Raw genomic sequence first — 15,214 nt, forward strand, 5'->3', positions numbered from 1 at the left:
TGCCCTCATTGCATATTATGGTCCCACGTGATCTTGACTCTTCACGATTGCCTTACATTTTTTAATATTTTTTGTCTTTGTTCGAGCGGCCACTTGAGCATCTGGTCAAATAATGGATAATGTGTTCGAAATCAGTGAAGGAATGTTAACATGTGCACACTTTGTGGTGAAGGAGAGATAATTAGGTTATAGCCACAGATTCCTAAATAGGCTACTTTGTTGAAGTAAAAAAAAATCTCAACAAGTTTTACTGTCTTTTATTTTATTTTGTAACGACATTTAACCGAAAACAGGAATGTGGAGGTGCAAAGATGATGAAAACTAGGCCTAGACATTTTATACAGCACAGCAGGCATATACTGTTAAAACCAGACTTACCCGATCCATTGTGGAAGCTATTGTTTCTTTGTAAGACATGAAATGTGGTCGGCTACAATAGTACAGTTAGGCTACTTTGTTGTCTTCTTCTTCTTTAAGGTTTAATGTCAGACTACGCCTATTGGCGTATTACCGCCACCTACTGGACGGGTAGTGAACGGGGGGAAAAAGTCCATTGTGGGAAATGAATGCGGGAGGGGGGGCTACAGCATTTAACATTTAACATTTAAGTCATTTAGCAGACGCTCTTATCCAGAGCGACTTACAAATTGGTGCATTCACCTTATGATATCCAGTGGAACAACCACTTTACAATAGTGCATCTAAATCTTTTAAGGGGGGGGGGGGGGGGGGGGTTAGAAGGATTACTTTATCCTATCCTAGGTATTCCTTAAAGAGGTGGGGTTTCAGGTGTCTCCGGAAGGTGGTGATTGACTCCGCTGACCTGGCGTCGTGAGGGAGTTTGTTCCACCATTGGGGTGCCAGAGCAGCGAACAGTTTTGACTGGGCTGAGCGGGAACTGTACTTCCTCAGAGGTAGGGAGGCGAGCAGGCCAGAGGTGGATGAACGCAGTGCCCTTGTTTGGGTGTAGGGCCTGATCAGAGCCTGAAGGTACGGAGGTACCGTTCCCCTCACAGCTCCGTAGGCAAGCACCATGGTCTTGTAGCGGATGCGAGCTTCAACTGGAAGCCAGTGGAGAGAGCGGAGGAGCGGGAAAAGAGAGAACTTGGGAAGGTTGAACACCAGACGGGCTGCGGCGTTCTGGATGAGTTGTAGGGGTTTAATGGCACAGGCAGGGAGCCCAGCCAACAGCGAGTTGCAGTAATCCAGACGGGAGATGACAATTGCCTGGATTAGGACCTGCGCCGCTTCCTGTGTGAGGCAGGGTCGTACTCTGCGAATGTTGTAGAGCATGAACCTACAGGAACGGGTCACCGCCTTGATGTTAGTTGAGAACGACAGGGTGTTGTCCAGGATCACGCCAAGGTTCTTAGCACTCTGGGAGGAGGACACAATGGAGTTGTCAACTGTGATACAGTACCACCATCATCATCATACACAAAAACAAAAATGTTGTTAATCCCCAAATTCCCAGAGGGGCGGCGCCATGTGAGGATGTACTTTTCTGAGCTCCTCAACAGAACATTTAAATATTTGGGCAGATTGTATTTCGGGGCTCCCGAGTGGCGCAGCGGTCTAAGGTACTACATCTCAGTGCTAGAGGCGTTACTATGGACCCTGGTTTGATTCCAGGCTGTATCTCAACTGGCCGTGTTTGGGAGTCCCAAAGGGTGGCGCACAATTGGCCCAGCGTCGTCCAGGATCGTTGTAAATAAGAATTTGTTCTTAACTGACGTGCCTAGTAAAATCAAATACAATTTTAATTCTGATCAAAATACCTCTCTACAACCTGAGACTCCATTTTAAGGCTTAATGTCACGTTTTTGTACGGTCATATGGTCGTTTTTGTACGGTCACATATGTACGGTCATATTTTGGATGTTTTATTTTGTTTATTTTGTCTCCCAGGAATGACTCTCATTTGCATTTAATGTAAGTACATAATTACTGCCGCTAGGGGAGCTGTGACGTCAATGAAGTGAGTTAGTGATATATTTAACATTTCTTCTTCATGATGGAGACTTTGACTAGTTCTGAAAACGAACGTTTCACCGTCTCATAATTTTACCCTATTAATTCAGGTATGTAATGAGCGAAAATGCAATATGACTTAAAAATATTGAGGTAACATGGTTAATTACTTAGTCCATGATTTTGGTGACGTTTGAGGGCAGTTTTAACAGCGAAAAACGGGTTGGTATTTTCTCCATTGTAAGTTAATGGAGTTAGGCTAAACTGCTAACGTTAATGGTTTAAACTTTATATGAATAAGAAGGGATCAACATGGCGTCCAAACTTGCTGTACTTTTTTCTTCTTCAACTTTTTAGATCCAATTTGTTTTATTTTCTATGAACAAAGGCTCAGTTTACTTTAGGTAATATATTTAAATATGTGATGTCACAAAAAAATGTGTTAGTGTTAATATTTGTACGAAAATAGCGTTTAACAGTTCGCTAGCTTGATGCTAACCAAATTTAGCTTGGTTGAGCGCTTTAGTAGTTAGCTCTAGCCTAGTTGGTTTTAGTCAATGTCATTATTAATGTAATGGTTGTAGTGTAACAGTGTAATTAAGTTATTAAATTCCTGCATAAAATGGGTATTATGCCACCTCCTGGTGGATCAGTGTGCTTAAATTGTCAAATACACTCAGTGATAAAGGTATGGAATTCTAGGTAATCCACAGTAGATCTATGGAGAATTGCTGTGGGTGAGTTGAACGTTGAATGATCCCGGGATAGAAATGTATAAAGTTGACATTACATTACAAAGTCCACCTTTTAAATCGCAATTTATGTTATTAGTAACTAATGTTGTTGGTTTGGCGTCAAATAAACCACTCTGATATTTGCCGAATCTCAGTTTGCCATGTGGGTTTTATGCAAGCTAACGTTCCCTCTGAAGTTGGCAGCTAACTTGAAAATGCATCTACTTTAGGAGTGCTATTTATATCCCGTCGACTACTCATCATTTATCCATACTGTGTGTCCCATGATTGCAGCTTTGGAAATAAATGAACTATCCATCCATTACTCCTTCATTGGTTGACTCACTGACTTGAGGAACGGGACCAGGAAGGTCACAGTAGCATTGTTTCGCATAGGCGTCCAGTAATTTTGAGTTTTTTCGAATTTGACACTGATAGTACAGTGAGTTTTATATTTAATGTGTAGATGTATGGTGACTACACGTTTGGATGAACAGACCAACGGGCGAGTCCCTTGACGGGTACCAGGAATGGTGGAAGGACAATCTGAAGGTAATTATCATTTCACACAACACAGCAGTGTCCAGGCCTCCAGAGTATTGACTCTAGCGCCCGCTATATGGAGGGGATCCGCAGCAGTTAACTGACGTAAACAATGCAATTGTATATAACGTTATTGCATATACTGTAGTATATATATTTTTTCATTGACTTAGTGTTTTTATCTAGCTGTTTTTTGTATAATGTACTTTGTCACTGATACTCCACCTGATGTGGAAGTTGTCAAAGCAGATCAGAATGCCTTCGAAGACCACCTTCAGGCACGGACTGAGAAGAATGTGGAGGTTTTTGACCAGGTAATAATTATTGACTCCAGTGGTCATGCCGCCACCCTGGAGTTTCTCACAACTCATCTCTTTTCCAGGGATCATACCAACCCCACTGACATCAAAAATTAGACGTGTATCCTTTCTTTTCTGTCTGCCATTAACATTGCATGTCTAATCAAACATTTTAAATTAAATCATTCAATAACTATTATTACATACCTGATAATAATTTAACCTGTGTGTTTGCTTGTTTACGTCTGTCTCCTACCCTGCTCCCTTTTCTCTGCTCCTGTTCTCCAGGACCTAGGGGTTCTGCCTAACACCCAGACATGGATGCATCTGATGTCCTCCATTACCAACAACCCTCCAACTTTTCATTCACACAAACTACTACAAAACTGAAATCCAGGACCTAAAGAAGAAAACCCCTAAGGAATTGTGGGACTACATTAACAAAGGACTGGGACAAAAGAAAACAGGTCGAGGGAAATGAAGACAACGATGTTTTTAATGTATTACACTGCTCAAAAAAATAAAGGGAACACTTAAATAACACAATGTAACTCCAAGTCAATCACACTTCTGTGAAATCAAACTGTCCACTTAGGAAGCAACACTGATTGAAAATAAATTTCACATGCTGTTGTGCAAATGGAATAGACAAAAGGTGGAAATTATAGGCAATTAGCAAGACACCCCCAATAAAGGAGTGGTTCTGCAGGTGGTGACCGCAGACCACTTCTCAGTTCCTATGCTTCCTGGCTGATGTTTTGGTCACTTTTGAATGCTGGCGGTGCATTCACTCTAGTGGTAGCATGAGACGGAGTCTACAACCCACACAAGTGGCTCAGGTAGTGCAGCTCATCCAGGATGGCACATCAATGCGAGCTGTGGCAAGAAGGTTTGCTGTCTCTGTCAGCGTAGTGTCCAGAGCATGGAGGCGCTACCAGGAGACAGGCCAGTACATCAGGAGACGTGGAGGAGGCCATAGGAGGGCAACAACCCAGCAGCAGGACCGCTACCTCCGCCTTTGTGCAAGGAGGAGCACTGCCAGAGCCCTGCAAAATGACCTCCAGCAGGCCACACCATCCTCACGGAGTCTGTTTCTGACCGTTTGAGCAGACACATGCACATTTGTGGCCTGCCGCAGGTCATTTTTGCAGGCCTCTGGCCTCCACTTGTGTGGGTTGTAGACTCCGTCTTATGTTACCACTAGAGTGAAAGCACCGCCAGCATTCAAAAGTGACCAAAACATCAGCCAGGAAGCATAGGAACTGAGAAGTGGTCTGTGGTCACCACCTGCAGAACCACTCCTTTATTGGGGGTGTCTTGCTAATTGCCTATAATTTCCACCTTTTGTCTATTCCATTTGCACAACAGCATGTGAAATGTATTGTCAATCAGTGTTGCTTCCTAAGTGGACAGTTTGATTTCACAGAAGTGTGATTGACTTGGAGTTACATTGTGTTGTTTAAGTGTTCCCTTTATTTTTTTGAGCAGTGTATATTAAAGCCTCTTTTGAATAATAAAAAGTAACAATATAATATAAAGACTTCTTTCTTTCTGTGCCCCCGACAACGCAGCTTTTAAAGACAATTTCCCTGATGATTACAATCGCTTTACCTTTCAAATGCAAGTGCAGTATGGAACTTTGATTGAATCCCAGGCAGAGTCATCTTGTGTTCAGGTCTTTCGGTGTTCAGAGTGCAAACAAAATTACACCCTATCCCCTACATAGTGCACTAGAGTAAACAAGGTACCATTTGGGACGCATCAAAGATCATCTTGTATTCAGGTCTTGTTGTTGGTTGTGGTCTTCTTGGTTCTGGGTTTGTTGACTGTGGTATCGAGCACAGAGGGTTCCTCAGTTTCTTGTGCCGGAGGTCTGTTATGAAAGGAGACGCAACATGTCATCATCAATCTTCACTTCTGGGGTCTCATTTTAAGTAATCACGTAGATGTTAATACATTTAAACCAATCAACTGCTGGTCTGCATAACATACAAGTCTTGTATGCATTCCAAAATGTCAAGCACAAGTACCATCTCATTTCAAAATTCTCTTGAGATGTTGTAATAGCTGGACCTGCTCACCGAGTAGCAGCACTGGGGCGGTTGAATTTCACAACAACGTACTGGACATCCTCATCCCCTTTCTGGGGTTGAGGAGGTTGGACAGTGGAGTACAGAGGCACTTCCTGGTTATTGGAGCAAGATAGGTGGACATTGGCACAGTGAACGTCACCCTGCTCGTCTGTGCTGCCTGAGATGTTGTCATACACTGGACTGAGTCTCCCTGGAGAGGAGAAAATACAGATAAACATACCTTGGGACGATTCCATTGGTTCCACTGTGCCAGGCAAAATTAATCGAGCACTGATGAAAAGATCTGAAAGAAAAAAAATACATTTTGACCTCAACTCACCTGTCCATTCCCTGCTGTGACCCTTGTCAGATTTGGAGGCTTTCTTCATGTTTTTTACACAAATTAATGAATCAGTCATTGAATAACAATCAAACTGATAAAGTGAAAGATAAGTCTTTAGAAAAATGCTCACCTGAACCACATGAAGCCAGAGAGACAGAGGATGAGAACCACAACTACATTTCCTATAGCAGCATTCTTCTGTATGGTCCATCAGCTGCACTAAAACCTGGTAAATGGTTTTACAATAAATATGTCTAGATCTTTTTGGAGCAAACTTATTCTAGAGGCCTCTGGTCCATATAAAAAACATATAAAAGAAGTGAGAAGCAGATGTGGTTGAGCAGAAGATGGATTTAATATATTGATCTACTGAATGCATGAATACACACCTAATATTGTTGAAACATTATTCTATTATTATTTAAAGGACAAAAGGAATTAATTAAATAAGATACAGCTCTGAACACACCACTCCAAGACACTTGATACATATGGATCCAGAGCTGCATATTATGCGACACAGGTTACCATGGTAATCAGACTTAGTAAACTGTTAGAGAATGGGAAATGGATGACTCTTTACAAGATGTTTTCTATTGAAACTTTATTTAGAGATCTGGAACCGCTGCCAGAGAGGAGGGAGATGAAAGAAAACATTTTTGTGATTTCTGGTGTTTTTTCAGTGACCCTGAATGAGCAAAGCTATTTCCACATAGACAGGAGTAAGGTTTCTCTCCGGTGTGTGTGAGCTGGTGTGTAGTCAGGTATCCTGAACGATTGAAGCTCTTCCCACACTGATCACAGCTATAAGGCTTCTCTCCTGTGTGTATGCGTTGGTGTTTCATCAGGTGATCTGACATCCTGAAACTCTTCTCACACTGATCACAGCTATAAGGCTTCTCTCCTGTGTGTATGCGCTGGTGTATAGTCAGGTGTACTGATTGACTGAAGCTCTTCCCACACTGATCACAGCTATAAGGCCTCTCTCCTGTGTGTATGCGCTGGTGTGCTGTTAGGTCTCCTGATTGACTGAAGCTCTTCCCACACTGATTACAGCTATAAGGCTTCTCTCCTGTGTGTAAGCGTTTGTGTATAGTCAGGTGTCCTGAGTGATTGAAGCTCTTCCCACACTGATCACAGCTGTAAGGCTTCTCTCCTGTGTGTATGCGTTGGTGTCTAGTCAGGACTCCTGAGTGATTGAAGCTCTTCCCACACTGATTACAGCTATAAGGCTTCTCTCCTGTGTGTATGCGTTGGTGTGTAATCAGTTGTCCTAATTGATTGAAACTCTTCCCACACTGATCACAGTCATATGGCTTCTCTCCTGTGTGTATGCGTTGGTGTGTAGTCAGATTTCCTGAACGATTGAAGCTCTTTTCACACTGATCACAGCTATAAGGCTTCTCTCCTGTGTGTATGCGCTGGTGTGCAGTTAGGTCTCCTGATTGATTGAAGCTCTTCCCACATTGATCACAGCTATAAGGTTTCTCTCCTGTGTGTATGCGCTGGTGTCTAGTCAGGTGTCCTAATTGATTGAAACTCTTCCCACACTGATCACAGCTATAAGGCTTCTCTCCTGTGTGTATGCGTTGGTGTATAGTCAGGTCTCCTGAGTGATTAAAGCTCTTCCCACACTGATCACAGCGATAAGGTTTCTCTCCTGTGTGTATGCGCTGGTGTACAGTCAGGGTGTAATCTCGAGTAAAACTCTTCCCACACTGATCACAGCTATAAGGCTTCTCTCCTGTGTGTATGCGTTGGTGTCTAGTCAGGGCTCCTGATTGATCAAAACTCTTCCCACACTGATCACAGTTATAAGGCTTCTCTCCTGTGTGTTTGTGTTTAGTCTGGGTTCCTGATTGTTTGAAGTATTTCCCAAAATCAAAGCAGGGGTAAGGCCTCTCCCCTGTATGAATTCTCTGATGAGATTTTAAAGTTTTAGATGTAGCGAAACTCTTCCTACACTGAGAGCAGTGGAACGGTTTCTCTCCGGTGTGAATTTGTTCATGAATTGTCAAGTCCTGTTTAGCAAAACTCTTCCCACAGTCAGAGCAGCAGTGGTGAGGTTTCTTCCCTATACCTCTATGCTGGTGTTTCTTGAGGTGTTCTGGTCTGGAGAGACTCTTCTCTTTCTTGTCAGCATCATGATGTTGTTGAGGCTCCCCAGATAATAAGCCCCTCCCACTTAGAGAACAACGATTAGGGATGTTCCCTGTGAAACAAAGACATTGAATAGTTACGTTTTGCAAATATGGGTCCATAAACAGATGGGTCCTTTCATGAAATTAATGTATTTTGCGTCCCTTTCATATATTTCCAGTAGAAATTGTACATCAGTATTACATTTTAAATCTGTTATGAAATGATATGAATAAAAACTTGATAAAGTGACCATTACAAGTCCCTCCGTCAACCCTGTGTAACTTCTAGAAAGAGTTTTACCCAACTAATTCAATAATTTATCCAAGTTTTACCATCATTGAGTACATTTACATTTACATTTAAGTCATTTAGCAGACAGTACAGTTACAAGCGCAGAATAATACATTAATTGTGAAATCAATTAGCATAAGAGTTTGATTTAAACATTGACATGCTTTGAAAGAACAATTTCCCTAATAAACCTGTTTACATGAACACCTACCTGACCGGACTTTGATAAATACTGAAAATTGACAATCAAAATAAAACGTTCTACCACAGCGACTATGTTAATTTGAAACAGTATAAAGTGTGTATGTGAAACTATTTCTAATCTGCATATTTTCAGTTTTTCCTGAACTCACTGGACTCGGTCAAAAGAAGTTAGCTGGCGCTGCTTGTGTTAGAACATGCAGATAAAATACACCTCTATAACTCTGATTAAAGTGTTTCATGTCCTAATCATTCTAAAGATTGATCAGACAACCAGGTGTTTTTAAAGGCGTATGCTTCCTTCTGTTATGACCTTACACCAATTAAGATCAGCAGAGTAAGGTGTTTACATGACTAATGCCAAACTCAGCCTACTGCCATAATCAGTTTAATAGGAAATTATTAGTGTGCATGTAAAGCACTAGTTATTTGGTTACTTTGACAGTCATTTCTGAAAAGTATTTATTTAATGTAATTAGTGATTTATTTACATCTGTCCCTCATTTTAAGGTCAACCCATGTTTAAATATGGTGAAACTGTTTCTTAAATTTTTGGGCAAAAGAAACATTGAACATCAAATAGTCATTTTTATAGAGCAAAGGCAGGTGAGCTGGTTCTAGTCTTTTTATCAATTCTCTGGTGTTTTTTGTAGAAAACTGAACAAGTGAACCATTTTACCCATAAATTGATATGGTAGAATTGAAGCTTGCATTCAATTTTCACTCCCTGTGGAACAAAACTAGCTTCCCATTACCCCTGTCGTAAGCAAATGTATGGCTGATTTAAAGGACTATTTCACCATTGTAAACTAGTGGTTTTGTTGTTCTCAGTAATCCCCTGCTACTTTATTTAGCACACTGGCACTTCCTACAGCATGTACTTTCATATAACCTCTTGAGATGGGAAAACATGTTTTTATGAAGTTGAACATGTGCTCTTCATGAAAGAATGTTAAAATTAGGTGAAATCAAACATTTTTGGGGGGGACCAAGTTACACTTCTCAAAATTGGGTGGAACGACCAGATATTTAATCAATATATAATTAATGAATTAATTGTTACAGAAGCAGACTGTAATCTAATCCACATGGTTCTTACTTAATGAAATCAAATCTCCATGTTCCTCTCCTCCTTCATGTCTCTCAGTTCCATTCTGCCCCAGTGTTTTCCTGCAGTCGACCAGAACCAGCAGTAAAGTACGGAGAGGCGGTTGACCTGGGGACTCCTGGAGAGTGTAGGGGGACGGACTAGCTTTGTTCTGTTGGCCACAAGAAGTTTACAGTTGATCATTAAACCAAATATTGTATTAATTCAGTCTCAACCTCTGAGTTGGGTGCATCCCTGAATATCCCCTTTTACCTGAAATGTTCAATCGTTCACTACAACCCACGAATCTAAGAGCATTGGATTGGTGGGCATGGGCTAGTTTCCATCATATTTCTTATACCAGTCATTTCCTATCAAACAGCACAGGAGATGAGAAGCAAAAGGGATAACTGGGCCCAAAATCTGGTTTCTGGCTTATTTGATCATATATACATTTTCGTAACGAGTTGGTTGTTAGGAGTGTATTGGTAAAAGTAAGACACGTGACATCCCGGCAATTTCGGGGGGGAAAAAACACTGTATGGGAGTTGTGCCTGGTCGTCACTAGTTAGCACAAACCACGCACATTTATACAACTGGTACTTTTTAAATGTAATTTTAACCCTTACCTTGAAAACATTAACTTTATGCATAACCCTAAATAAATAAAAATACGATATAGACGTTTGACATTGTGGCAACTAGTGAAAACACGCATATCTGCCCTCTCATTGGCTATAATGGTCCCGCCTGATCTTGCCTCTTCCCGATTGCCTTCCAGCTGCGTTTCAAACTCAACAACCCTCGACCCTAAACCCTCAGCTCTTGAATTGCGTTTTACATCCGAGTGTACCTTAAAATGTCCCTTGCCCAAGCGATGGAGTGATGATCGGAGAGGCAACGTCCTTGGTGGAAATCTTGAAGTTTAACTTAAAAACAACCAACCTAAAGCTATCAATGTACCTTGTAAGCTAACGTATCTAGCTAGCACTCCTGTCAAGGTAGCTAGCTACAGTTACCCATCGTTTGGTAATTTATTCAATACATGTCAGAATTGCACTCATCACTACGAAACTAAGCCAATTTTCCAAAGGTAAAATCAATATATATATATATATTTTTTTTAGCAAGCCCGCTTCATATTTTGCTGAGATGCCTTGAGTGCAGGTTGTTGATTCAATTTGACACTTCGCGGCCACCAGAGTTTGACATGTGACATGTACAGTTTGCATTGAATTGTGGGTCATATCAACCCCGCAAGTGCAAAAGTTGTTCACTCGCTCCTTCAAGCTAAATCGAATTGTAAGTGTATGTATGTCCCTTAAGGTCCTTGTGTAATTGTAATGTGATATTGTACCCCCTAGCTCGATTGTCCATTATATATAATCTATATATACTTGTGTTCCCTTATGTACTTTCTGTATTGATTTGTTGTTAATAAAAATACATTTAAAATTTAAAAAATCGAGCCAACGTTAGGGAATTAGACCTCCCTTAAGATGGAAATCAAACTGCATCCGGTTTCGACGGAGATACCCCCGAGAGAAAAACAACGTGTTTGGACTGCAGCCATTTCTTTTCTTTGTTAGAACGGCCACTTGAATATCGGGTCAAATAATGGCTAATGTGTAAGAAAACAATGAAGGAATGTGAACATGTGCACACTGGGAGGAAGGATATAATTAGGTCATAGTCACAGATTCCTAAACATGATTGTATTAACTGTCTTAATTTTTCTGGACCCCAGGAAGAGTAGTTGCTGCCTTGGCAGCTAATGGGGATCCATTATAAATACAAAATATGTAGTTGTAGGCTACTTTTTATTTTTTACTTTATTAAACTAGACACGTCAGTTAATAAGAACAAATTCTTATTTACAATGACGGCCCATCAACAGTGGGTTTAACTGCCTTGTTCAGGGGCAGAACAATATATTTTTACCTTGTCAGCTCGGGGATTCGGTTACTGGACCAACATTCTAACCACTACACTACCTGCGTCTCCAAACAGAACTAAACATAACACAGGAATGTGGAGGTTCAGAGATGATGAAAACTAGGCCTAGACATTTTATACAACACAGCAGACCTATACTGTTAAAAAGACTTACCCTATCCATTGTTGAAGCTACTGTTTCTTTGTATGATATTAACTGTTTTCAACTACAACAATACAGTTAAGCTGTTGTCTTGTTCCTCTTTAAGGTTTTATGGCAGACTACACCTATTGGCGTATTGCCGCCACCTACTGTACGGCGGGTGAACGAAAAATACAAATATCCATCCAAATAGTTTTTATCATAGGTAAAGAATTCATGCAGAACTTCCCTCCATAATTGTGTCAAATCTTCATGATTTTTTTCCATTATAAATCTACTGATGTCTTGCCACAGATTATTTACTTGAATACCATTAAAAAAAGATGCAACACTGTTTCTGGGTGGTCATTACAATTGGTACAATTTAAATGTATCTATTTTTTTAACTTCATGTAGTGGTTGGCAGGGTAATATGAATGAATCATTTTATAATAAACTTCTTTAATTGTGTTAGTAAGTAGGTATGTGTGAGATAACAGATATTATCAATAAAACGATTCCAATAAGGCATGACATTAGGTATATAGATAGATACAAAATCCTGTTGATACAAGGCAAGTATCGCTCTGTTGTTGAATGGACAAAAACAAATCTTTACTACTATTGAGTCAACAGCGGTAATCGAAGGTAGGTTCTGAGGGTCTTAACATGTTCCTGAATAATAAAGCAACACCTGAGGGAATGGAGACTAAAATAATTGCAAATTCTTTAGGCGTTGTAGGGATCTTGTAAAGTGATAAGAATGAGTCATAATAAGACCCTCTGCATTTACAAGTTGTCTCACCAATAGGATATTATTTATGAACCAATATTCTAAAACAAAGATTTATTATTACACAATATGTGCTGATTATTCCAGATATAATATACGTGTGGAGAGAAATTATGCTTCTAAATGAAGGACCATGACTAGAAAACCTGTCAATGAAAAGCGGCGTTTCACTGGAACTTTGTCAATAGCAAACCAACATGAAGTTAAGAGCACCAAAAGTAGAGAAGGCATAAAGTTCCACATAGAAGTAGGTCTATGAAGTGTTTTATCAAATTGATCTTAAAAGTTTTATGTAAGGGAGGAATGTCCATAAAATTCAGCCCACCATACTCATAAGTGTTCATTGCAACAGTTTCCTAATGTGATGGTGACGGTTTCTCCACAGAAAGTTAAAAAGCATCTGGTCTGTTGAAAGGGTTTTACATAGAACCCTAAAGATTTCTACCTGGAACCAAAGAGGTTCTACCTGCAACCGAAAATGGTTCTTCAAAGGGTTCGCCTATGGTGACAGCCGAAGAACCCTTTTGAGGTTCTAGATAGCACCTTTTTTTCTAAGAGTGTAGTGCTGCTACGCCCACTCTTCTACAACACTTCAACCGTCCAAATAAATTATGTCATGGAGCATCACCATGGCGATGATGATTTGTGAGACGTCATTGGGTCGACAATCCCCAATAGTGACTTAATGACATTTGGAGTTCCTGACATCATTTGTTTGGCGTAGCGGTCTAAGGCACTGCATCTCAGTGCAAGAGTCGTCACTGTAGTCTCTGGTTTGAATCTAGGCTGCATCACATCCGGCCGAGTCCCATAGGGCGGCATACAATTGGCCCAGCGCCGTTCAGATTTGGCCGGGGTAGGCCGCCATTGTACATAAGAATTTGTTTTTAACTGACTTGCCTAGTTAAATTAAGGTTAAAAAAATAATGGTTCCCAGTTTGTTGTGCCATGACCCATGACACTTTACAACATTATGGGCAGCAGTTTCCTCTCGCTAAAACACACGCAAAGAGCTAAAACAAAACCTGCGCAATGACGAGTTTGGTATATTATCTTGCTTCCTTTCAGATATACAAAGCAAAGCTTTTATCCACAGCTCAGTCTCAAGCCATAAGCCCGCGACCCATGTAGAACTTGTCCAAGCCCTATATTATACTATATTAAACCCTATAGTATACTATATTAAACCCTATAGTAGACCCTATAGTATACTATATTAAACCCTATAGTATACTATATTAAACCCTATAGTAGACCCTATAGTATACTATATTTATCCCTATTTGTAGACCCTATAGTATACTATATTAAACCCTATAGTATACTATATTAACCCCTATAGTATACTATATTAAACCCTATTGTAGACCCTATAGTATACTATATTTATCCCTATAGTATACCCTATAGTATACTATATTAAACCCTATAGTATACTATATTAAACCCTATAGTAGACCCTATAGTATACTATATTAAACCCTATAGTATACCCTATAGTATACTATATTACTATATTAAAGCCTCTTTTGAATAATAAAAAGTAACAATAAAATATAAAGACTTCTTTCTTCTGAGCTGCCGACAACGCAGCTTTTAAAGACAATTTCCCTGATGATTACAATCGCTTTACCTTTCAAATGCAAGTTCAGTTTGGAACTTTGATTGAATCCCAGGCAGAGTCATCTTGTGTTCAGGTCTTCCGGTGTTCAGAGTGCAAACAAAATTACACCCTATCCCCTACATAGTGCACTAGAGTAAACAAGGTACCATTTGGGACGCATCAAAGATCATCTTGTATTCAGGTCTGTTGGTTGTGGTCTTCTTGGTTCTGGGTTTGTTGACTGTGGTATCGAGCACAGAGGGTTCCTCAGTTTCTTGTGCCGTAGGTCTGTTATGAAAGGAGACGCAACATGTCATCATCAATCTTCACTTCTGGGGTCTCATTTTAAGTAATCACGTAGATGTTAATACATTTAAACCAATCAACTGCTGGTCTGCATAACATACAAGTCTTGAATGCATTCCTACATGTCAAGCACAAGTACAATCTCATTTTAAAATTCTCTGAGATGTTGTAATGGCTGGACCTGCTCACCAGGTGGCAGCACTGGGGGGGGTTGAATTTCACAACATCATATTGGACATCCTCATCTCCTTTCCGGGGTTGAGGCAGTTGGACAGTGGAGTACAGAGGCACTTCCTGGTTATTGGAGCAAGATAGGTGGACATTGGCATAGTGAACGTCACCCTGCTCGTATGTGCTGCAGTCGGGGCCATGGCCATGCCTGAGACGTTGTCATAAACTGGAGACTCCCTGGAGGAGAAAAGGCAGACAATATAAGCATACCTTGGGACTATCCCATTTGGTCCACTGTGCCAGGCAAAATTAATCAAGCACTGATAAAAAGATCTGAAAGAAAACAAATACATTTTGACCTCAACTCACCTGTCCATTCCCTGCCGTGCCCCTTGTCAGATTTGGAGGCTTTCTTCATGTTTTAACACAAATAAATGAATTAATCACTGAACAACAATCAAGTTAGTAACACATCTAAATTATAAAGTGAAAGATAAGTCTTAGAAAGATGGTCACCTGAACCACATGAAGCCAGAGAGACAGAGGATGAGAACCACAACTACAATTACTATAGCTGCATT

At 40.4% G+C, this 15,214-nt stretch overlaps 1 protein-coding gene and 1 long non-coding RNA gene across 6 annotated transcripts in view; one reads left to right on the forward strand and one right to left on the reverse strand.

Moving 5' to 3' along the window:
• LOC139544836 (zinc finger protein 271-like) overlaps positions 1-15,214 on the reverse strand; it is a 174,335-nt gene that overhangs the window by 112,019 nt on the left and 47,102 nt on the right. For 2 of the 3 annotated variants that reach the window (XM_071352062.1, XM_071352053.1), the window contains exon 1: positions 379-468. In XM_071352062.1, coding sequence (XP_071208163.1) covers positions 379-417 — 39 coding nt within the window. In that variant the 5' untranslated portion in view covers positions 418-468. Of the gene's footprint in view, positions 1-378; positions 8,175-9,695; positions 9,856-11,793 lie in introns of those variants that run through there. The other variant, XM_071352045.1, reaches the window with a different exon arrangement.
• On the forward strand, positions 1,971-4,098 carry LOC139545354 (uncharacterized). 3 transcript variants are annotated; one of them, XR_011669047.1, is made up of 4 exons: positions 1,971-2,081; positions 3,172-3,257; positions 3,486-3,668; positions 3,836-4,098. It is a non-coding gene; the product is annotated as an uncharacterized lncRNA (long non-coding RNA). The 3 variants fall into 3 exon arrangements; XR_011669046.1 differs by having other exon boundaries at positions 3,486-3,562; XR_011669045.1 differs by having other exon boundaries at positions 3,486-4,098.

The sequence above is a fragment of the Salvelinus alpinus genome, chromosome 2 (genome assembly GCF_045679555.1).
Source record: "Salvelinus alpinus chromosome 2, SLU_Salpinus.1, whole genome shotgun sequence".
Taxonomy (NCBI): Eukaryota; Metazoa; Chordata; class Actinopteri; order Salmoniformes; family Salmonidae; genus Salvelinus; species Salvelinus alpinus.